The following is a 23285-nucleotide window of genomic DNA, read 5'->3' as shown; positions in this document are numbered from 1 at the left end:
CATATTTTTGCAGATTATTTATTCATCCAATTTGAAAGCTGTATGACCCTCACCAGACTCTTATTAATCTTGCCCACATTTCTATAAGCCTCTACCATACTCTTAGACCCGACATAGATCATTTTACACTTGAGGCTATGTGAGTCCCGGGATGCACATGTCATGGAAACAATGAGTCCCAACCCAGGAACAGTGAGTCCCTGCAATTTATCATCAAGGAATACAGATACAGTAATCCGCCGCCATTTCACGCGACTTGTTCAATGGTGGCCTCTCTTGAAATAATAACGCCATACTGTATATAATGTGATCATACGTGCGCCATATTCATGTTTGTGTTTGCATTGCATGGGTAAAGGGCTGCATCATTGCAAGCTGACGGGAAACAGGCGATGTCCCACCGTGTTTTTTGTTCCCAATTGAAGAAATTGAGTGTTTAAAACAGATTGTGTCACTTTGCGCTTTTAAGTTGTGTTGTCTTTGTTGCAAATTCATACAAATTCGACATAGCTTTCCGTAAGCTACTGGCTGGCTCTCAGAAAACTTAGATTTGTGTACGCGAGGGGCCGCATTTCAAAAGCACAGACACATACGCTCACACGCACACGGCCAATCAGACGGAGGGTCGCCGCTCTTCACTATCTCTGATTGGTTTAGAGACCACGATGAAACCCATCGTGTGTCTGCTTACAGGTCGCAGGAATGTTTTTTTTCTTCCTCGAATGACCGGCACCTGTACGCACTCTCTGTCGCACTCTAGAGCCCTGTCTCGTCAAAAAAATTATAATAATTCATACGCCGGATTTCCCGCACCGCGCCGGAGTACTAAGCCATGCGTCCGAAGACGCAGCTTGATCATACTTTATGTGTCCCTGCTAAATTTTGTGCGTCTCGGACACGGGACGCACATCAAACGAGATCCCTGTTCGATAGGGCCAATTATCCGCGATATGAATATGAAAAAAAAACAACAACAACCTGCAATGCATTGAGTCCGCAATAGGTGAACTGCGATATAGCGAGGGAACAGAAAATTGTTTTATTTATTTGTTTTTATGTTGCGCACCAAACTCGAGTTACCAGCGAGCTTCGGACATACGGGCTAAAAGCAAGCGCAGCGCTTTTGAACAACTGTTTGTGAACTTGGTTTTTTTTGGGTTTTTTTTTTAACTGAGCTGAAACTACGTGGTCTGTGACGGAACAAATTAATATTATATATATATATATATATATATATAGTAAGTAAGGTAGCGCTGTAATGCATTCTGCTGATCGTATAGTGTCACGCAGCACTAACTGCAGGCGGGTAGCCAAAGAATGTTTGGAATTTTCGCCATCCGTCCATTTTCTACAGCGCTTATCCTGTTCAGGGTCACGGGGGAAGCCGAAGTCTATCCCAGCTGACTCTGCGTACGAGGTGGGACGCACACTCTGGACTGGTGACCCATCGAACGTCTGACACACAACCATTCACACTTACTCGCAATGAGTTTTGCCATGAGAGTAGAGCTGGAATTTATCAGCGAAGCACTTTAACGTAAAAACGCCGGATTTCACAAGCAGGGGAAAAGTGGCTTAACAAGCAGATGAGCATCTGCGAGATTTTTGAGACAGATTTATAAACTAAGTCACACTTTTAAGGAGAACTATGGTCTTTATTTTGGAAAATCTAATGTAAGACATCAAAAGTCGAAGATCAAATCACAAGAGGTACATGTACTTTTACTGTCAGGTAACCGGCGCGAAGTGATGGTGCCCAATTTTGGCTCCTGCCATCTCGCGGAATGTCCGAAGCTAACTTGTACGTCAAATCTTTGCTCGCGACACAAAGCAAAAAAAAAAAATATATATATATATATATATATATACATATATAAATTCTTTCCAAACGTCACGAGCAAAATATCCAAATGTTTCCTGGATAAAAAGTTTGCCATCAGGCCAAAAAAAACACTGGTACAGTTTATCTTCTCCGATTCTCTCGACATTGCCATTTATCACTCCTCTCAAAGTAAAGAAAGACTATTTGTCGCTTGGCTAAAAGGCGTGAACACACATACTGACAATCTGGTCTAATGTGAGGATTTTTCCTCCCCTTTTGATCAAAGGCAGCAAAAGCCCAATTTTCGGCAAGGCCAACGAGGCCTTCCCTGCTGAATTAAACACTATCAGAAGCACTAACCTACATTTATAACCTAAACTCTATAATTTCAAATTTAAAATTGTATTAATTTATTCCCGGCAGTCCATTATTCTCTTGATTTCGTCAAGTTTCTCTTAACTGCACTGCTTCTAATACATATGTGGATGTTGGATTTATTTAATTGAATTTTGTTTTTGTCCAATTAGAGTTCAGCCTCTATGTTGCCATGTCAATCCAATCTGCCCAGGGTTTTCGCAATCAGCAGTGCTGACCCATGTAACTTCAACTCCATTAGCAATGGCAATGGGAATTTGACGCACATCTTCTGACATAAAATGTCCTCGGTTGTTTCATCTTCCACTTGATGGGTGGACATGCACTCCAGAGACCAAACTATTTGGGTGGAAGCTATTAAAATATCAATTTACTATCATTTGAATGTGGCTCACCATCTGTATGTGTTGTATTTATTTTTTAACTGTGATTTATTGAAACATCAGCAAAAGGGGTTGTGACACAGGGGGCATCCTCTGCTGGAGAAAATCTATGAATCACTAGACAAAAAAAAAAAAAAAAAAAAACTGACGAAGAAGCAAAAAACTGTTGAGGTTTTCCTAGTCTGGATGATGCGCTGCTTCTGCATTCCCTTCGTTTGAATCAGCCGCAACAAGATCGGTCGCGCTCGGAGCGGATTCAAGCTCGCTTGTGTATGCGAAAAAGGGGCGGGGCCCAGGAAATCGTTTTGTGATCTGCCTCGTAACAGCGCAGCTCATTTGCATAATACCGCCCACACATCTAATGTCTCCGCCCGTGACGTGATCAGCTAGGCCGGGCGAAGATTCGGAGTCACTTTCAAACCGTCCCAAACACTATCGCGTCAGTCAAAGGCGAATCTGAGCTGCGTCGAGTTTTGTCGAATGTAACGATAAGCGTTAGTTGACGGCGTTAGCCGCTGATCAGCGGCATGCAATCGATTCGTCCGCCGAGTTCGCAAAGGCAGGACCGCCTCCTCAAAATGGGGGTCATTTCAGCAAAAGAAGGAATAGGGTCAAAAGTGGATCGTCGTCCTCGATCCTTGGGCCATTGTGCCCCGAGACGCGCGTTTAGGACCACTTGGAATTGTTTTAAATCGTGAAAAGAAAAAGCATAATGTGTCTCCTTTTAAAAAAAAAAAAAAAAAAGTGAGTCCCCGGCGGAGGCGCGCATCCTCCTTGCCGCTTTTCCCAGCGGCCCAACTTTAGCAGCATTCCTGGCATAGTTTCGCCTGGATTTCTGGGAGTTGAAGTTCGGGCGGCCGCACGCAAACACACCAAAAAGTGACAGTCACACACGCGTTTTTGTTGGATTGGAGAAGAATAAAGAATAGGAAAATGGGGGGGGGGGGGGGCAATAGAGATGCTGGAATGCTGCAGGTCACTGGAGGTCATAAACAAACAAACAAACAAAAAAAGCACACACACACACATGCATACATAACAGGGGAATGTGTGAATGCGAGTGGAAACACAACAAATATTGAAAATGTCACTTTTAGGAAAAGACAAGACAGACAGCTGAGTAGGCTGCGTGATGATGATGATGATGATGATGTTTAAATCTGTGCAAATTCGTTGAGAAATGCCCAAAGCATCACCTTGTGCGATTGCTTGTTGAAAAGCAACAAAGCAACAAAGCAAACGGTGCAAATGTCTCACCTATCTCTCGGGTCTATCCAGGAAGTTTGCCGGGTGTTGTGGTCGATGAAGAACACCCTCCCGTCGTAGTCTCGGGCTTCCTCCCACCCGGCGGGCAGCGGGAGCTCGGAGCTCTCTCGCCGCTTGCCGCCGCCTCCGCCCGGCCACGGCATCGCGGCGGGCTCCAGCCCCGTTGCTCCTTCCCTTCCTTCGTCGTCGTCGTCGTCGTCGTCGCCGCCTCGTCTCACTCTGTCCCCGGGAAGGCCAGCCAGTCGCTCCCCTTCACCGCATCGCGACCCCGCGGTAGAAAAGCGCAAAGTTTGGGCTTTACAAAGCAGGCGGAGGCGGCGGTGGCGGCGGCGGCGGCGGCGGCGCTCTCACGGTCCTCTCGCCTCCATGTTGGCCTGCTCCCTCCGCCACCATGTTTCATTCCTCCGTGTCCTTATTCGGGCTCGGGGCGGATTTGCATAAACGGACGGACGTGCGGGGAGAGTTTGGGCTCCTCCGTCCAATCCCCTCCTCCTCGCTCTCGTCTCCTTCTCCGTGTCCACTTTAAAACTTCTCCTCTATTAACCCCCCCCCAAAAAAAAAAAACTAACAAAAAAAAGGCTTTTGTTATTTTTTTCCTTGAAAGTCGGTCACTCGACTTGACTTTGGCTAAGGTGTTCTTTTTTTTTTTTTGTACTCCCACCACAAGCTGTCGATGACACGCAGATCATTCCACTTTAGTTGACCGTTTCGTCAATTTAAAGCAAGGTAAATGTCAACTCGGGCAAAAAGTTTTCCCTCCAGTCCGAACTCTTGAGGGCTTGAATCGTTTCTGTTGTACATTGGCGCCACCTTGCGCACAATATGAGTATTGTACCTGTCGTTTTTTTTTTATTTGCCACTGAGCGACTCAATGACGTCATGTTTTGCTTTCATATTTAGTCAGTTGGGGACTAAGGCAAGCTTTTACTGTAATTGATAAAAACAATCAACATTTAATATAGTTTAACATTTCCACAGCTTTATTACGCAACTTTTTTATTTCATTATTCATGTGTGTGGTATTTTATAAATTTGACTTTTTATATTCATAATGTATATAAAACAAGAACATATTTTGCTTTTAAGTGACTTTTTTATTTTATTACTAATATTTAAAAAGACATTTATGAATCTAAATATACAAATGGCCACTTATTAGTAGGTTATTTATGTTGCATTTATCGAGTATCTATAAAAAAAATCTCAACATTTCTAAAACAGTCATCAAGTTTCAAATTCAATAATAACAATAGTAAAATAATAATAACAATAGATGATATATCTTATATTTATTTATGTTTTTGCTTTTGTGATATTCTAATGTTTTTGTTTCTATTGTTTATATTTTAAAGGATTGACTACATGTTGTTGACTAGTTTATTTCAGTCGAGTTTGAGTGCTTTTTAAAATATGGAATCAAAATTGTGCCAAAAAGAATCACACAACACTTTTCAAATCACAAACAAAAAAACAAGGCTATCAAACAATACTTTTTGGAATTTCATTCAAGAGCTTCAAAAGACATCAAAATGCTTGTTGTACCGTGACTGTTTCAATGCGCCTCCCTCCCTTCTCATGCAATGGACTATTCCATCTTCTCACTGCGCATGTGCAAACTGGACGAGGGGAAACAGAAAAAAAAAACGGTTATGTAACGAGCAACTTAAGCTATCAAATAATTGTAATAGAGTTAAAAAAAAAAAAAAAAAAAAAAGAAGTAAAAGACCTTTATTGATGAGCAAAAAGTACACGTCATTTTTAAATGGAGGGACAAAAAGTTTGAAAAAAACTTCCATCCGTTTTCTGTACCGTAAATACAGTAACTAAGTATTTGTACTTGGTTTTACTACCCACCACTGGTTTGTGTGTGTGTGAGAGAGTGTGTGACGTCACTCGAGTCAGCTGAGCGTTTGTTCTCCACCTGAGGGGGAGTTTATCTCTGCATTTTGATCTCCTGCGTGACTTATGAGCGTTTGTGTGCGCGCGCGAACGCGGCACAATACGCCGCAGTGTTGTTTGCCGCCTGCCGAGAATATGGGAGCACCATTTGGACCTTTTCGCCACGAAAGTCAAAGAAATTGAAGAGTTAAAAAAAAAAAAAAAATGGAAGGACAACCGTCCATCCCTCCATTTCCCCCCCCCATTTACGTTTTATACAAACGTCCCAACTTCATTGGAATTGGGCTTTGCAAAAAAACAAAAAAAGTCTACACACCCTTGTTCAAGCACCAATGTGTTTGTGATATAAAAAGGTCTTTTTCTACCATTCATGTGACGCTTAACATGTGCAGTTCAGTTGGACAAAATAGTTTTAATCCAGAGGGAAAGTAAAAATGAGCTGAAATAATGTGGTTGCACAAGTGTACACACCCTCTTGTAACTGGGATGTGTCTGTGTTGAGAATTAACCAATCACTTTCAAAGCCATGTTAAATGGGAGTCAGCGCACACCAGCGGCCATTTAAATCAGAATCAGAATCAGAATCATCTTTATTTGCCAAGTATGTCCAAAACGCACAAGGAATTTGTCTCTGCTTAACCCCAAATAGAGTTCGGATGTTCTAGTCGGCTTAAACCCCCCTCCCCCCCCCCCCCCCCCTTTCGATTTCCTTTGGGCTTCAGCAGAAGCCTGAAGGTCTTGTTCACAATTCCCGCTAACGTGACTCAGGCTCCAGTTCCATCTGAAAAAAGGACCGAACCACAAATTGTCATACTTAATCAATAATGTTGAGCTATTGCAAGCTTTTGTTGTTACCAAAGACCTTTTAGAGTAACTTGAACAAACTATTATCCTTGACCTCTTGATTTCAAAACTAGTTATCCATTGATTTGTTGTGTACATCTACTAGTATGATGAGCCGATTTTTATGGTTTCACAGTCAGAGCAGCCCTCTGAGGGAAACCGTGACAAAAACGACTTTGACGCCCCCGCTGTAACCAATGAATTAACCGACGAATTACGTTATTTCCGAACGAGGTTAAAAAAAAAACAAACGACAAAGCACACGGAGTCACCCCTCAAACGAAACATCGTGACGATGGTTTTCCAGTTGAATTTTTTCCGTGACGCCCCTCGAACCACGCAAATCGATCGAACGGAAATGCCATTATTCTTTCCAGAATCTATCCGCAGTTGAAGTCAGGAACAGAATGGTGGTACTTTTGCTACGGCCAAATGAGCGGCTCTGCCCCCCGCTGCCCATTGGCACAGGAAGCAGGAGGGCCGCAGAGGGGAGGGCCGGCCCCCGGCTGGCCTTCCTCCCCGCCTCCCTCCCTGCAGTAGAGGGATGAGCTCTCCTCCGAGCGGCAGCACTTGGCGCCACGAGCTCCCGGGCCCTCCGACCTCTTAGCGAGCGAGCCGATGGACGAGTGCGCCCGCGCCCTGGAGCTGCTGGGCATGCTGCTGTACGCCGGGGCCTGGCTGTGCGTCCTCGGGGCGGCCGTGACCCCGCGCTGGCTCAGCATGTCCACGTCGCTGCTGCCCGTGGAGAGCTACGAGCTGGGCCTGTGGGAGACGTGCGTGGTCCAGGACACGGGCGGCATGGAGTGCCGGGCCTACGACAGCCTCCTGGGCCTCTCCCCGGACCTCAAGCTGGGCCGTGTGCTCACCTGCGCCTCCCTGGCCCTGGGCGCCCTGGGCTTCCTGGTGGCCATCCCCGGGCTGTCGCTGGTCAACGGGTGCGAGGAGGACGGCGCCAAGAGGACGTTGGGCACCGCGGGCGGGCTGATGGCGATGCTCTCCGGGGTTCTGTGTTTGATCCCCGTCTCGTACGTGGCCCACCTGGCCGTGGTGCGCTTCTTCGACGACACGCTGCCCGACGTGGTGCCGCGCTGGGAGTTCGGCGACTCCCTGTTCTGCGGGTGGGCGGGGGGCTTCCTCCTGGTGGTGGCCGGCCTCCTCCTGGTGCTCGGGTCGCGCTCGGCCGCCCGGGCGCCGCCCCTTCCGGCCGGCCCGCAGAGGAGGTACCAGGTGATGAACACGGTGCTGCCCCGGGCCGAGTACGTGTGAACGAGGAGCGCCGGAGAACATCGGAATCAAGCAACGAACGATCATTTTCACTTTGGAAACGTGCCCATCGATGAATAGAGACTGCTGGCAAAAATCAATGTGTTTTCAAATGCTTGCTCCTGTATCAGTGGGATGCTTACTAGGCAGCACTCCAGCCCAAGCTCTATTTTGTGGCGAAGTATACGTGCTATATGATCATCAAAACAAAAATAAGAACTCAAATCATGTGTCATTTCTTTTTTTTTTTTAATTAGAATTACATTCTTCCTGTACCGTAATTAGCGGAACGGTTTCCAGACGACGCCCAAGCTAAACCGGTCGGATGTTCTGAAAACTGTATATTGTAGTGTCATTTGTTTTGTGTACTGAATGATGGAAAATAAACACGCAGATGACATTTGTAAGCCATTGAATCACGATTGGTCCTGTCTCAGTGCGATGTTTTCTCGGCGGCGCTCGAGCTCCAACTGTATGTTGTGCGCGAGCTGATGTGCAAAATGATCCTAAAGAATCATATCACAGAGATGATGTGTGTCCGTCATTGAAATATTCGTAGTCCTGTGTCAGTGGAACGTTTTCTCGGCGTTACTCGAGCCAAAATGGTTTGATTGTAAAGTGAGCAAAAGAAAACGTACATCGTATCAGTTTGTTTACGATGCAGAATGATCATAAAGAACCGTATCAGAAATATGGCGAGGGTTAAGTCAATTAAAACATTTTTGTTGTCTAGGCGGCACTCGAGCTGAAACTGTTTATTGTATTATAGTTTGGATTATGTGCTGAATGGTCATAAAGAATCATATCATAAAGACCATGCATGTTAGGGATTGAAACATTCTAGGTCCTGTATCCAGGGGATGTTTTCTCGGCGGCGCTCGAGCTAAAACCGAATGTCATACTAAAGTCTATGCGCTGAACAATCCGCAAAATAAATCCAAATAAAAAAAAGAAAAATCATATCAGAGATGATGCGTGTCAGTCATTTAACCTTTTTGGGGTGCTTAAGCGAATCAGTCGGTTGTCTTCTCGGCAGCGCTCGAGCTAAAACTGTATCTTGTACTTTAGTTTGGTTTGCGTGCTGAGCGATTATGAAGAATCGTATCGTCGAGACAGTGACGACGCATTGCAGTCATTTAAACATTCGGAACTGTATCAATGTGAAGTTTTCCGGGCGGCGCTCAAGCGACGGCGGTTTACCGGACGACGGTTTGGGTTATTTTGTGGCGGACCCCAGTTCGAGAAGCGGCGCGTTACGCCACCAAAAATCCCGGCGTGCGTTCCTCGTCTTCCGATTGGCCGTCAGCCGCTCGGACCCCGCCGTCGGCGGCGTCGGTGGAAACGCAGCGTGAGGCTAATTCCGTCGCATTTCCTGCTCGCCGGCCGAGTTAAGCTGCGTTTAATGAACGCCTTAATGGGCGACGCGCACTGCGAAGAATGCGGAGCGGGTCGCCCTCGCGGCTCCCGCCGCTCTCGCTTAATTACGCGACTTGGCCAAAAGGTCGGAGGCCGCCGGCCTGGCTGGAAGACGGCAGTCGCGCAAACACGCAGCACGTGTGCTGTTTTACCCCAAAGCTACACACGCTATTTTTCATGTGGCCTTCGCTCTAATGAGAGGAAGCTAACTGAGCATCTTTGAAATGTTTATCAACAAAAGGCAAGAGGGAACTTCTACGCGAGCAGAAAGCGAGTGTCTTGAAGTAATTTAGCAAAAACATAAGGCCTAGCCTGCTAGCTAACATCAGCGCTTATCGCACGCCCACGCGTTAATCGGAGCAGCGGAAATGCATTTAATTAGCCGGTCACTCTATGAGCGTGTGAAATGTAAACGACGGGACGGCCGCTGTTCCGTCTCCCTTGGAAGCGATTTAGCTCACGTAGCATTTTCTTTACGACTTAACACATCACGGTTAAGAAGAAGACTAAAATCATCGTTCAAGACATTTCCCCTCGTTTTTCTCAATCGCTCCGCTTTGGTCAAATGACAGGGACGGGTTTGTTCACTCATGGTCCCGTGTGAGTTTTTGCCATCATCCTGTTCAAATGTCACCTTTTCTGGTCATTGCGTCGCTGCACGAGAACCTATCGACTGAAGAACGACACAAGTGCAAAGCCCTCGTCAAGACCTTTAATTTGACGCGTGACTCCGCCTGGTTTGTCGTAAACTGATTTTGATTGGTTGGTTGCTGCCAATTAAAAATGTCTGCAATTCGCACCTTTGGTATGTTGCCTTTTATTTACATTTTTGAAAATGTTTTTTGTCACGTTATTCGACAAATACTCAGCGTGAACTGCTCCGGATGATGTACGCGGCACAATTGTGCACAACTCTTGCAATGCATTTGATTTTCTTTTTTGATGGTTTCTATCATTGCGACATGACATAGGTACCAAACGCACAGCCCGCCGCAGACTGCGCTTGAGTCGTCCATTTGTACTGGATTGGAGCATTTCTAGTCAGAGATCAACTAAAAAAAAAAAGGTAGTTGACTGTATTGTTTGGAGTATAATGTGACCGCTAACTATCTCTATTCGCATAGATTGGACACAAACGGACATCTATTAGCAGATTGCACGTGTTCCCCCGCTGGGGAACAAAACACACTCGAGAGTTTGGGGTTATTAGACCCATGCCGACTCTGAAAATGGCCTCCCGCTAACATGAACTGGAACACAAACAAATAAAAGCTGCTGGAAGAATGAAGTCCTATAATCAGAGGTGGCAAAAGGTACTCGCACTCTATTCCCAAGTACAAGTGCAAATACTTGACTGAAGTGAAATGGACAACATTTCAAAAGCAAACATTTTCAGTCATTGCGTTTGCATATGTGGGCAAAAAAATTATCACACACTCAAAAAGTCTCGTCAGTGAACACGTACCATTAAATGTCATTTTGGCATCACATCGTTTTTAATTTACTGCTGCCAAATCAATAATAATGACAATAAAAAACACGTTCTTGTTTCCCTAAAATGTTCAAATAGGACTTTGACACTTACGCTGATAGGCAAACAATATACAGCCTTACTGACAAAATCCCGGCATACCTGGAAATCATTCATCCAAACTTTTTTTTTATGTGAAGCGTTACGTGCTGACGTGAAAATACGTGAAAATGCCCCATTTTTCACAAATGTGTTTGATTTCTGTCCTTTTCTCATCAAAAATAAAAATAACAAAAATAAAACCTGCAAATGTATTTGCTAAAATGATTATTGTCATTTTGTTCTTGTTTTCATGAAACCTTCAAATAATACTTAGGCAACTATGCTATTAGGCTAATGATATACAGACTAATTGTCAACATAATAATTTACACTGTTTATATGTTCTATCATCATGACTGGATGTTGACAAAAGTTACTGAACTATAGAACGAACGTAGATCTGTAAAAAGCCGTCACAAGACTTCATACAAATACCCAAAAATTTGTAATAATTTTTTTCTTAAAAATATTCTATACTATTAGACCTTTTAAAAATGCAGTCTTGTGGCTGTTGTCAGAACGAACCAATCACATTCCAACTCATGTGAAATGGGAGTCAGCACACACCCGCCACCATTTTAACTCATTCACTGCCAGCCTTCCCAGTTAACGTGGATATTTGACTTCTAAAGCCGTCAATGGCAGTGAATGCGTTAAATGCCCCAAGTAAAGTTCAGCTGTTATAGTAGGCTTTTTAGACATTTGTCTTTGCTTTCTAGCAGAAGCCTGAAAATGTTGCGCTCAAATGTACTTTCTTTTTCTTAATTGTTCATTTTCAATGAACCTTGAGTTTACACTTTTTAAAAAAAAACAAAACAAACATTTCTTTTGAGAGTCTGTTACATCCTGTTCTCCATGTCCATGTTGGTTGGTTGCTTGCATTAAAGCGCCCAGCGTTGCTCTGCTGATAAACGACGCAGGCGATTAGATAAGAAAAACAAGTCATGTCAGTCTTATCTGCAAAAGGAGGGCCGGGGTCGGGGGGGGGGGGGGGGGAGAATATGCAACCGTTGTGCTCCTTCACTTTTGGGAATTTCTCTTCCTCCAGCGCTCCGAGCGCCACTCGAGGGCCACTCGTGCTCCACTCTTGCTGAACTTGTGTTTCTGACAGCGACTCAACGGTCTTTTGTTTTTCCCCAGAGTGGGCCGCCGCTGCCCACTCCTCTCTTTTCATCTCGTCTGGTCTGCGGCTGGCCGGTCGGCGGCTCCCCCTTCTCCCAAAAATCTCACGTGTCCGCCTCCCACATCCACGCTCGCATTGTCAAGCTGACCCACCGACATGCCTCATACATCACCGTCATATTCAAGCGTAATTATAAACATTTTGTTTTGTCATAAGCAGGCAGGCATGCAAAATACAAAGCTCTCCTTGTCCACATGCGAGGGCATCACAGTATCTTAAATACTCCCATTTTTTTTCGACGGCAGTCGTCCAGAAGCATAGTCAAATTTGGGCTCGCAAGTCGCAACACACGCAAAATACACAAAATAAAATAAACCAAAAAAAAATAAATAAAAATAAAATTGACCAGTCGACAGCTTATAAACAACTTGCTGTAAATCAAGGTGGCGCTGTAATTGCATCAAATCCGGTTGTTTTAATCAGGATTATGCTCAAATATATTTTTTCCAATTACAAATCCCAATTCCAATAAAATTGGGACGTTGTGTAAAAACAGAATACAATGATTTCCAAATCCAAGATAACCCGGAGACAAAATATTTAATGTTCAAACTGAACAACTGTTTGTTGTTGTTGTTGTTGTTGTCGTTGCAAATATTCACCCATTTTGAATTGGATGCCAGCGAGACGTTCTAAAAAAGCTGAGACGAGGGCGTGTTTACCACAGTGTTACATCATCTTCCCCTTCTACCAACACTCAATAAGCGTTTGGGAACTGAGGACACTAATCTTTGACGCTTTGCAGGTGGACTGCTTTTCCCTTCTTGCTTGCTCCTGCACGCATTTCCAGTGGGAGACAGGTCCGGACTGCTGGCAGGCCAGTCTAGTACCCGCACTCTTACTACAAAGCCACACTGTTGTAAACACATGCAGAATGTGACTTGGCAAAGTCTTGCTGAAATAAGCAGGGACATCCTTGAAAATGACATTACTTGGATGGCAGCATATGTTGCTGCAAAACCTGAATGTACCGACACCATTGGAATTGGGCTTTGTATATTTCTGATCCCTAATAAGATCCAATGTTCAATTTTGTAAACTTATACCATTTTAGAACCCTAATCAAGGTGTTATTCAAGTCATTGTGTCATATGTTTTCATTTTGCCATCACAACACTTGATCAGCATGGAAAGTGAGATTATCCCTGCCTTGCTTGTCCTCCTCTGCCACTCTCCGTCCGTGCAGCTCGGGTTTGAGGGTTCTCCACACGTGTTGGTAGCTGAGAAACAGCAGCCCGCTGATGAGCATCAGGGCGGCGGCCACGAAGCCCACCCCGATGGCCGTGCCCACTCCCTGGCTGGCGGGAGCGACGGGAAGCCTGAAGCGGGGCGGGAAGGGGATGGTGCCGTTGTTCAAAACCGAGCTCGTGTTCCACACCAGGGGGACCAGGACGAGCGCCACGGTGAGGACATTGAGCGCCCCCGCCAGGACGAAGGGCGCACGCACTCCGCCGCCATCCTCAATGGAGAAGTAGACCCGCCTGACCGCCACGACTGCGGCGGCGTTGCCAGCCAGGCCGCCCAGCATGGCCAGCACCACCAGAACCTGCGCCACCCGGATCTCCACCGGGACGAAGCCCTCCGAGACGCCCATGCTCTGGCAGGTCTCCATCTTGGGCAGGGCGTGGCTGTGGAAGCAGGCCCGCCAGATGCCGACCCAGGCCACGCCCGAGGTGATGAGGGCCGTGTGGTTCTCGGGGTCGACGTGCCACAGGCGCCACTCGTCCATGCCCGCCGTGGCCATGATGAGGATCCACGCCAAGCAGCCGGCCAGCAAGCCCACAAACTGCCAATGGGCCGTGTGCGCCAGGAACAGCATGATGCTGATGGTGATGATGATGAGGTCAAGGGTCAAGGTTCCTCTTGATTCGTCTCCCTAAGGAGAATTTTGTCTCGGAGCACGCGGAAAACTGCATATATGAATACAAACAACTTTTCATCAACATTCTGTGTATGAGCAGTTCTTTAATGCTACATTCTCATTCGCTGACACCCACGTCACTCGCCAGGCTAGGACGACGCCTTTTAAAGCCATACACACTAAAACTCACATATACTCCAGTAGAAAGTGTGGATGGTGACCCCAAGTGGACAAAATAATACCAGCACCTCAAAGCCAGGCAACTGTGCTTGATAATGCATCACCAATTTTTATCCGAACACTCAATTAATCGATTAGATGATCGGCAGAAGCCTCGATTATAAACATATTCGATAGCTGGAGCCCTAGAAAAAAGTGATTTTTTTTCCCCCCCTTTTTTGCTAAACACAAAAAAAAAAAAAAAAAATGCCAGGTTTTGTTTTTCAATCTTTAGGCACAGTACAAAAATATGAAATGGAAAAACATGCGACTCCTAAAGAGGAATATATGACAATTGCTTTCACTGCAGTTTGTCTGGTGGAAATATTTTCAGTGGTAAAGTGCCTTGGGTGTGCTAATCAGAAGCACTCAGTCAGCATGAAAATGTAGCAAAATAATGAAACCCTGTAGTCTTGCCCAACACCCGCACACATACCAGGACCACGATAAGTCTCTTAAAATGTGTTTCCTTCATTTGATACCTTTTTCATTAGATGTATTTGATTTTGGCATGTCCCACACATTGCTTTGCTAACCAGTTTGTAACCAATGGTATTATATCAAAAACAGTTTCGTAGTTTTATTGTACACAGCAAGTTATTTGCTACAATGAGTCATTTTGATCAAGTATGTTCTATTTCCATGATCATATTGACCACTTTGTCCCTTCCACGCTGTCAATATGGTGTAATCCTAAACAGCCTTTTGTCTTTCTTGTTGAGTAATGCTTTGTAAATTTCACCATATGTGTGCAATTGCTGTCAAGCTTAACATGTGCACAAAGTGGAATAATAATAAAAAATAAACTATATTTGTATAGTATTTGTTAAACAGTACACAGTCAGCTTGCTAAATCGCCACATTCAAACTTGATGGTGCTATATTAATACCGTACCCTAGATAAAGCATCACAATCTTGATATCAATACTGCATCGTAAGGGATCACATTACGATACAAAACAATATCAATTTTTAATACTGCTAACATTGATACATCGATGTATCGCAATATTGATACATCACAATATTGACATTTGATTCTGTCGTATCAATACCGTTTCATGAGAGATGATACATCGCAATAGTGATCTTTGATGCCGCTGTACCGATATTGGATCATAAGAGATAACTTTTTTTTTTCTTTTTTAAAATACTGCTGTACTTATACTATACTGTGAAAAGACTGTCACATTGCAATTTGCAAATATTAGATTCTGGTGTATTGATACTGTATCGCATGAGACGATACACCGCAATATCAATTTTGATGCTAGTGATTTATACTGTATCATAAGCGACGATTCATTGCGGTATCCATTTTTCATGATGGTGTATCAATACGGATTTGTCTGTATTGGCTCTTATGAGATTGTGGCCCTAATGTTACAGCTATTGTTGAATAGCAGCGCAACACAAATGATATCAACATGTATATGCTTGTTTTGTTATGTATATGATTACATGTTACACTTATGACGAATTTTAAGTGGCAATAGTTTACCTGTGCAGTTCCATCCAGGGTGAAATTCCCAAATGTTGGCGTCTTGTGAAGAGAAGAATGGTAAAATAAGTTCCTGACGGCAGCGAGCGCGCATTGCAACTGGAAAAGATGTTCGTGTAACTGTCACGCTATCAGCAGCCCGGCAGGGCTTGGCTGAGTTAATGAGTGACGCAGATGAGGTGAACACCTGGAAAAATGCAACACAATAAATAATAAAAAAAAAAAAAAAACACAACAGGAAGGATTTTTTTTTGACAGTTGGATTTAATCTTCAAGCAGGTTGGGAATGCTTATGGTGTGGCAACTAATGTCTGCGTGAAAACGACACACAGGAGGGCCTTGAAAACAGGGGTGCGCAACGTACAGCCCGTGGGACATATACCACTTTGATCCGGCTCACCGTGCAATTCTAAAAGAACAAAACAACTCAGAGGAACTGTTATAAAAAGTCACAGGTGTTCATAACATAGAACAATAAACATTTCTTCAATTTAGCACGGCCTTGGGAGGACGTTGGCGTCAGTGCGGTGGGCGCCGGGCGGCAGGCACTTGTCGCTGAATGTCAAGTGCGTCTCTTGTGTGGCCAAGTGCTCTCTAAATTGTCAACAACAAGGGGGAGGCAGTCACATAGGGATCTCGCTTCAAGGCCACTAACTGTTGACAAAAAAAAAAATAAAAAAATGAAATGCGTGGCGTGAAAAGACGATAAATAGTGGTTATGTCGAGGTCACGTGGCGGCTCCAAGCGCAAAAAAGTTGTCCGTCTGCTGTGCCAATCCGAAGGCTACAATAAATTACTAAAAAAAAACAAAAAAACAAAACAAAAAAAAGATACAGTGAACCCCCTGTGTATCGCCGTTTACGTCCTTGCCGTAAAGGCTGATTTTTTAAATTGAAAAATGATTATTTTTTTTAATTTTTTTTTTAATGGGTTTTTACAGTTGTCTGGCAAATTTGGAGTTGTGTCATGGATTCCAGACACGAAGGAAGAATAGTGTCAAAGATACTGTAACGCAGTAAGCTGCAGTAATATTAGACGTTTTTCACAGAGGATAAAATATGCCTGAGTATTGCCGTATTGTTATATTGTCTACCTATGTGTCGATCCACCGTTTGTATTCAAATATCCGTTGCTGAAAGAATTGTAACAGCACCACTATCGATGCTATTCATTAGTCCGTCTATGGCGTTTTGCATTGTGTGTTAGCATTAAGCTAGCGGAAGGCAAAGTTGTGCGGTTGTTTTGAATACACAATGGGAAATTCTATTTTGTTTTACGTTTAGTTGGACGGTAACTTCCATCCATCCATTTACTGAGCCGCTCATCCTTACAAGAGCCTATCCCACCTATCATTGGCTAGGAGGCGGGGTACACCCTGAACTGGTTGCCAGCCAATCGCAGGCCACACATAAACAAGCAACCATTCGCACTCACATTCACACCTACGGGCAATTTAGAGTCTTCAATCAACCTACCATGCATGTTTTTGGGATGTGGGAGGAAAACCCACGCAGGCACGGGGAGAACATGCAAACTCCACAAAGGCGGGGCCGGGGATTGAACCCCGGTCGACAGAACTGTGAGGCAGACGCTCTAACCAGTCGTCCACCGTTCCACGGTACTAAACATCTTGACAACATTTAAATAAATAAAAATTGGGGCACTTGTATCTCAAGGCACCACTGTACAATGTTGACTTCTCTTTTGTTTTATGTGCCGGGAAAAAACCCAAAGACGTTTTGTATATGGTCTCTTTACATCGTGGAATTCCCTGTATCATGGGTGGGTCCTGCAATGTTCCCCTAACGATAAACAGGGGTTCACTGTATTCAACACAGGTGCCAGGAACAAGCAGCATTTTTCTCAAGGAAGCTCTGCTGGGGCCGACTGGGAAATACTTAAGTCTCCGGCGGCCCCCGGTGGACGCGAGGTGCACTTCAAGCGTCTCAAAAGTCCAAGCGCTGCTCAATGGGCAGACTGTCCAGCAGGCACTTGAGCTGCTCTTCGCCCAGCTTGATTTTGTCCTCCAGCTTGCGCTGCTCAATGATGAGCGCCGACTTCATCTTGACAAAGTGCTCGTAGTCGGCCATGCCGTCCTCGGGCAGGTAGCTGGCCAGGATGTCGTAGACGGCCCGTTCGCGACGGTCCAGGTTGTCCTTCAGCTCCTTGGCGTCCTCGTGCTGCCGGATCAGCAGCTTGCGCTTCTCCGTCAGCGTGCGCTGGAGATAAAAAGGAAAAAAAGGTTGGAGAAGATCCATTCTGTGGGACATCGGTCAGGGACGGGGTTGTGCTAGAGGTGGGAGTAAGTCACATGTACTGTACGTGCAAGTCTTAAGTTTCAAGCAAGTCCCAAGTTGGAGTGGCGAAAGTCAAGCAAATCCGCACTAAATTTCAATCAAGTCAAGTCATTACCAGTATTTGGTTTAATAACCAAGTCATAAGTCAAGTTATGCAATCTTGCTCAGTCACAACATCATCATATTTGAGCCACTTTGCACTGTACTTTGGTGAGTTAGCTGTACTAACGGAATCCCAATCACACGATTGTTTTTCTGTCCCAAACTAGTCTCCGTATTGTCTACAGCAGCGGTCCTCAACCTCTTTTTTGCGCCCCGTACCTGTTTCACATAAAGACAGATTTCTGACGAACGGACCGGCACGGAAACAATCCAAACCAAATGAAATATATATACGCTGAATGTCGTTGTCGTCATTATTGGGAGCTAGGTGTTAAACGACTAAGGATTTTTTTTCTGTCGTCAACTACAACGCGGTGAAAGTCTCGTCGAAGTCGATTAATCGTTGACGTCATTGATATTTTTTCAACGCAGAACAGCGGCCCCCAACCACAAAACACAATTTGACCGACAGGCATTGAAACAATTTGTTGTCATCAGTGGGAGCCCTGCGCATGTTTTTGCGACTTGCTGCCCAGTCTCATATTGTGCTCCATAGCACAGTCGGCTGTAAGATGGGATATCGTAATGTGATTTTTCCTATTTCACTTATGATTTTATTTCAGTTATGGAAAACTTGCTTTCAGTTTGGTCAAATATTTCCACCTACCTGTAGCAACCATACGGCCACGTGGAATACCGTCGTCAGTTTTTAACATCGAAGTGTCACTTTCAGTGTCATATAACGTTGCGATGTTGGTGAGTGCGAACGATGATGAATACATTTCTTGTAAGCACAAAGCTGTGCATTGTTGGTAAATGTTATTTTCATAACAATTTGGCGACAAAGATGAAGAGTTTCAACTGGCCCCGCTGCCCTCGTGCCTCGCCACCAGCCCCGAGATACCGCAGGCATGAATCTTTTAAAACTAGCGGCGACGGAGACAGCCGAACCTAGCCGGGCTAACTGCTACTCGCGTCTACAACCAGTATTTTTTTTTTTGTACTCTCGTTACCCGCACAGACGTGTGCGAACACCTTGCTGGCCGGACATTTCGCTCCTCCGCAGAGCGTTATATTCCGGCGACAGAAGCAGACGGCAGAGTCGAAGGTCGTCTGTAAATTGGTTGATTGGAAGAAGAAATTCCAAAAAGACGTGATTAGCGATGAGGCGACGAAGTGTCGAATGCCGACGCGGAGTAATAAAGTCGATTCGGTAACTCATCGGTTCAATCAGCTTGCTGATTTTCTAATATAAAGACGCAATACTTTGTCAAGTCATGTAGTTCGAGTCTAAGTCAAGTGGAATCTTTCAATAGTCTTAGCCGAGCATGTCCCAAGGTCTAAAATGGGTGATTTTAATCTGACCCGAGTCAAGTCATGCGACTGGACTCCCCCGCCTCCGGTTTCGTACGTACTCTCTCCTCGGGCGCGGCGTCCTCGTCCAGACTGTTGAGGGCGTTCTCCACCCTGGCCAGGCGGCCCGACAGCGACAGTAACAGGCTCACCACCTTGTCCAGGTCGCCCACGAACATGCGGAACTTGTCCAGCTCGTTGGGCTTGCACACCTGTTGGACGCGCGCCTCCACCTCGTCTCCCAGCGCGTTGTTGTCCAGCACGTCCTCCTGCAGGCTCTGGCGGGCTTCGCGCAGGACCTGCAGCTTCTTGCTCAGGCTGTCCATCAGTTCTTGCTGCACCAGATCAAAGGCCTTCAATGTTAAATAAAATGTTTTTTTGTCCTACGCTAGACAACCCTTGCAATGTAACTGGAGTACAAATCCTTTGTTAGTTTACTTAAACAGGAATTTCCACGTATAGGTACTTTACTTCGTTATTAATATTCACTTTTAGTCCACTACATTTCCTCAATAAAATGGACTACTACTCCAATAAATTTCCCTTAACATCTTACTCATTACAGAGTAATTTTCCTCTGATAAAACTTAAACTACTTTTACGCAGTACATTAACTATCGTCGTTTCTGGGTCATCTTACCCCACTAAAACTTTTACTAATGTGTTTGAACTCTACCAATGCAGTTTCCTCAAGTTTAAACATGTCATCCACCTGAAATAACATTCAAAACCCCAAAGATGTATTATTTTCTGCCCCCAAACGTTATCACACTGAAAAGTCCCCAATACCCAAAGACAAAATGTTGTGAGCAGTGTGTCCTACCTTCTTGTTGGCCAGATCCATGTCCAGTTCGTCCTCCGAGTCGTCGTAGTCCTCGTTGTGCTCCTGCATGTCTTTCATCTTGATGAGAAGCTCGGCTTTGGGGGCCGACGTGCTGTAGTACGCGGAGCTGGTCACCATGGCAACCGCCGCCATACTGTCCTCCTTCTCCCTGAAATAAGATCAGGAATTTATCATTACATGATAGTTTTAGTCAATGATATAGTCTATATCAACTATATAATATACAGGAGAGTTTTCAGAAAAAATCCCGAAATAGCGACTGTGTTCAGCATCAGTCACTCATTCCCTACTCCGGAATCATGATGTTTATTTTTAGTGAGCTATAGAGTTCACCATATGAAAATCCACTACTTTTGAATGTGTTGAGTTGCGGAGTTGGGTAATATTTACCTCAACACGTCTTCAACAAAATCAGTGTTTGTGCAAAAAAATATTTGAAACTTGATAAACTGACAAATAAATCTGTTGCAATGTCATTTTAAAATGTTCTTATTTAGCATGGGTGTCTCGTCACGGTTTGCATTATTGAACAATAATGTGCATGTGAGGTGCAAGTATTATTTATGTCCACCAGGGGTCACCATCTACACCTTCTACTGTAGTAGCTGTGACTTTGAATGTGTACGGCTTTACAAAGTTGGGATGTGGCCCGGTGAGTGACGTGGGCGTCAGTGAATAAGAATGCAGAATTGGCTGTTGCGAGCTAAGGTTAGCGATTGGCAGTTAACTGGCTAACTGTTAGCCAGTCTGTATGTTGAGTGTACGAATGTGCTTATTACGCGTTTCTGACCTTTCCTCAGCGTGCCGGGCGGCATTGGGGGGTTTGGGGGGCGCTTTCCTGCGCTGGTGAGCTCCTTCCAGCAGCTGCTCGCCCTGTGGAAACAGGCCCTCCATCAGGTCCATGGTAGTCTTCATCTTGCTCTGGTCCAGGATGTCAGCCAGCGACTTGTCCTTGTCCATGATGTCGCGGGCCAGCTCCTCTCTCTTCTGCTCCTCCGACATTCTCGGGGTCGCGTCCGTCTTGGGCTCCTCCGAAGTCACACCGGGTTCGTCGGGTTCTTTCTGCCGAGTGAAAGCGCAGAAGACCGAATCCTGTCCGCCGGCTCCCAGGCTGCCGAGCTTGCTAATATCAGGACCCCCTGTTCCGGCCACAGATGCCTCGTCGGTTCGCGGAAAGGTCCCCGCGTTCTCCTTCTCCGGCATTCCCTCCGAGCGCACGATCCTGACGGGAACTTTCTTTACCACGCTGCTTGGCTTTTCCGTCCCGTTTTCCATCCTGGAATGGAAAAAAAACACGGTGAGAATCGTTTGAGGAGGAGGAAAATCTTTCTGTGGCCACGTGCATGCTGATTTTAAATGTCACTGCATGATGGTGGAGTGTTTTTCCATGCCCAGTGACGAGAATATCTAAATGCAGTGCTCGGCTTTATGAAACTGTCCAGTCTGAAGTTCACTACAAAGCAAATACACTGAAACATTTAAGATAATCAGGCATAATTGGAGCATTTTTCCTCTCTCCAAAGTCATCAAAGTCCTTGATTTTGAGGATATCTTCAAAAATATACTGGACTTAAAAAGTAAAAAAAGAATTTTCTGTACTGCATTAAAAAAAATATTTTAAACACGCTCTATACATAGCTATAAGCTTCATTCTAATGTTTGCTTGTGTTGCATGTTTTAAAAGCTGCAAATTTTATTTGTATTCAATTCCGTAATTCTTTTGCGTACCAAAACTCATACACACTCATACCGCGCAATGAGAACCACTGGCCTCGATGATATTTTTTTCAATTTACGATACACATTAAAATCCCTCATGGAGAAATTCAGCAATGAATAATAAATAATCAATACTACAGTGAACATTTGCCAGGGATAGGCCCCGGGTCCTGCTGTAAATAGCGAGTGTAAAAATCTGTTTTTGAAAGCCTCTCTTGGCGAGAACTTTGAGATGCTGCACGTCTCCATCTCGAATTGTCTGACCTCTCTCCAAAGATAGACTGTACAAGTAACTTTGTCTTCAAGTATTTGTTTCAGGTATTCTCGATCAGAACAAGTCATTTTTCCATAATAGGCTCCCCCAAAACCTGTGAATATGGTATGTCACGAATGCTAAACTGCGAATATGCGGCTTAAGATCAAATTTTGCTTAGGACCCCCATAGAGACTTCAACAGTCAATAAGCTCCTTTGTACTAATAAAGGGCAGAAAAACACCTACCCGTTAGAGTCTTGGTCCTGCAGTGAGACAGGAGGCTTGTCGCTCAGTCGCTGCGGGGAAAACTGCGGGGAAGGAGAGCGCCGCGCCTCCATGGCAGCCGGCGTCCTGTAGGAGGAAGCGGGCGCTGGCGTGTGACGCGCTACTGCGCCGACTTGCGCTTTGCCGTCTGCCTTTTTAGCCTCGCCGTTCGGGGCGTGACTTTGGAGAAGCGTCGACTCGTCGGGGTTGTCGTCGGGGCATCTGGGCGGGGGAGGCTTGGCGCGGTCCGTGACCTGAGAGCGGCCCGGCTCCGCTGCTCTGTGGTTGACGGCGGCTGTAGTCGTCGTAGAGAATCTGTGTCCCGTCACCGGAGGAGGTCGCTCGCACTCGGCAGGCTTCTCTCTCACGTTGCAGTCCTCCGGGCAGCTGTGGATGACAACGAAAAAAAAAAAGCTTTTAATTACACACGGCACAAACTATCATCTGCAGCCTCCGAGGCCGTCGTCTTCCTCTCGCCAGCAGCCACTGTGATTAAAAAAACTTTTCTCGTCTCCTCCCTTGACTGGAGCTGCCAGGAATACTTCAGCTCCCACAAAAAGCCTGCTAGAAGGAATAAATAATCCTCCTGAGCGCTTTCAATTCTTAGAAGGAAATTTGTCTGGGTGCGTGGCACACGTGTCACCAGTGGTGGGAAGTAACCAAGTACAAATACTTTATTACTGTACTTAACTTGTTTTCAAAGCGGAGTGCCCCATATTGCCGGCCGTTTTAGAGCATTCGGACTGAACCTTCAAGACCCACAGAATATTGTGTTCTGTGACAACATAAGCACCAAACCTACCAAAAAGAAAGGAAAGACTCTTCTTTCCCAGAAAAAAAAAGCGT

The 23285-nt window shown here is 45.2% G+C and overlaps 4 protein-coding genes across 8 annotated transcripts in view; 1 reads left to right on the top strand and 3 right to left on the bottom strand.

The window, feature by feature from the left end:
• Window positions 1–4354, bottom strand: part of wwc3 (WWC family member 3) — a 32774-nt gene extending 28420 nt beyond the window's left edge. For all 3 annotated transcript variants that reach the window (XR_009769004.1, XM_061682992.1, XM_061682994.1), the window contains exon 1: window positions 3838–4354. Coding sequence is in view for 2 of the 3 variants with exons in the window: in XM_061682992.1 (XP_061538976.1) it covers window positions 3838–3989 (152 nt within the window). In the remaining variant the exon portion in view is untranslated. The remainder of the gene's footprint in view (window positions 1–3837) is intronic.
• Window positions 4355–7136: 2782 nt separating this feature from the next.
• Window positions 7137–8267, top strand: LOC133406355 (putative claudin-24). The gene has a single exon (XM_061683905.1). The coding sequence runs from the start codon at window positions 7207–7209 to the stop codon at window positions 7852–7854; it is 648 nt and encodes a 215-aa protein (XP_061539889.1). The 5' UTR covers window positions 7137–7206; the 3' UTR covers window positions 7855–8267.
• Window positions 8268–13093: 4826 nt separating this feature from the next.
• Window positions 13094–13857, bottom strand: cldn34a (claudin 34a). Its single transcript, XM_061684724.1, has one exon. The coding sequence runs from the start codon at window positions 13840–13842 to the stop codon at window positions 13132–13134; it is 711 nt and encodes a 236-aa protein (XP_061540708.1). The 5' UTR covers window positions 13843–13857; the 3' UTR covers window positions 13094–13131.
• A 2011-nt stretch (window positions 13858–15868) lies between these two features.
• The window catches only part of shroom2a (shroom family member 2a), a 42974-nt gene continuing 35557 nt past the window's right edge, over window positions 15869–23285 (bottom strand). For 2 of the 3 annotated variants that reach the window (XM_061683252.1, XM_061683254.1), the window contains 5 exons: window positions 22422–22826; window positions 20992–21477; window positions 20181–20349; window positions 19420–19710; window positions 15869–17824 (listed from right to left, as the gene is read on the bottom strand). In XM_061683252.1, coding sequence (XP_061539236.1) covers window positions 17552–17824; window positions 19420–19710; window positions 20181–20349; window positions 20992–21477; window positions 22422–22826 — 1624 coding nt within the window. In that variant the 3' untranslated portion in view covers window positions 15869–17551. The remainder of the gene's footprint in view (window positions 17825–19419; window positions 19711–20180; window positions 20350–20991; window positions 21478–22421; window positions 22827–23285) is intronic. The other variant, XM_061683253.1, reaches the window with a different exon arrangement.

The sequence above is a fragment of the Phycodurus eques genome, chromosome 8 (genome assembly GCF_024500275.1).
Source record: "Phycodurus eques isolate BA_2022a chromosome 8, UOR_Pequ_1.1, whole genome shotgun sequence".
Taxonomy (NCBI): Eukaryota; Metazoa; Chordata; class Actinopteri; order Syngnathiformes; family Syngnathidae; genus Phycodurus; species Phycodurus eques.
This window is presented reverse-complemented; position numbering and strand designations above follow the sequence as displayed.

Bases quoted from the DNA above. Each gene is read 5' to 3' on its own strand.
- LOC133406355 (XM_061683905.1), top strand. From the start codon at position 7,207: ATGGACGAGTGCGCCCGCGCCCTGGAGCTGCTGGGCATGCTGCTGTAC.
- cldn34a (XM_061684724.1), bottom strand. From the start codon at position 13,842: ATGCTGTTCCTGGCGCACACGGCCCATTGGCAGTTTGTGGGCTTGCTG.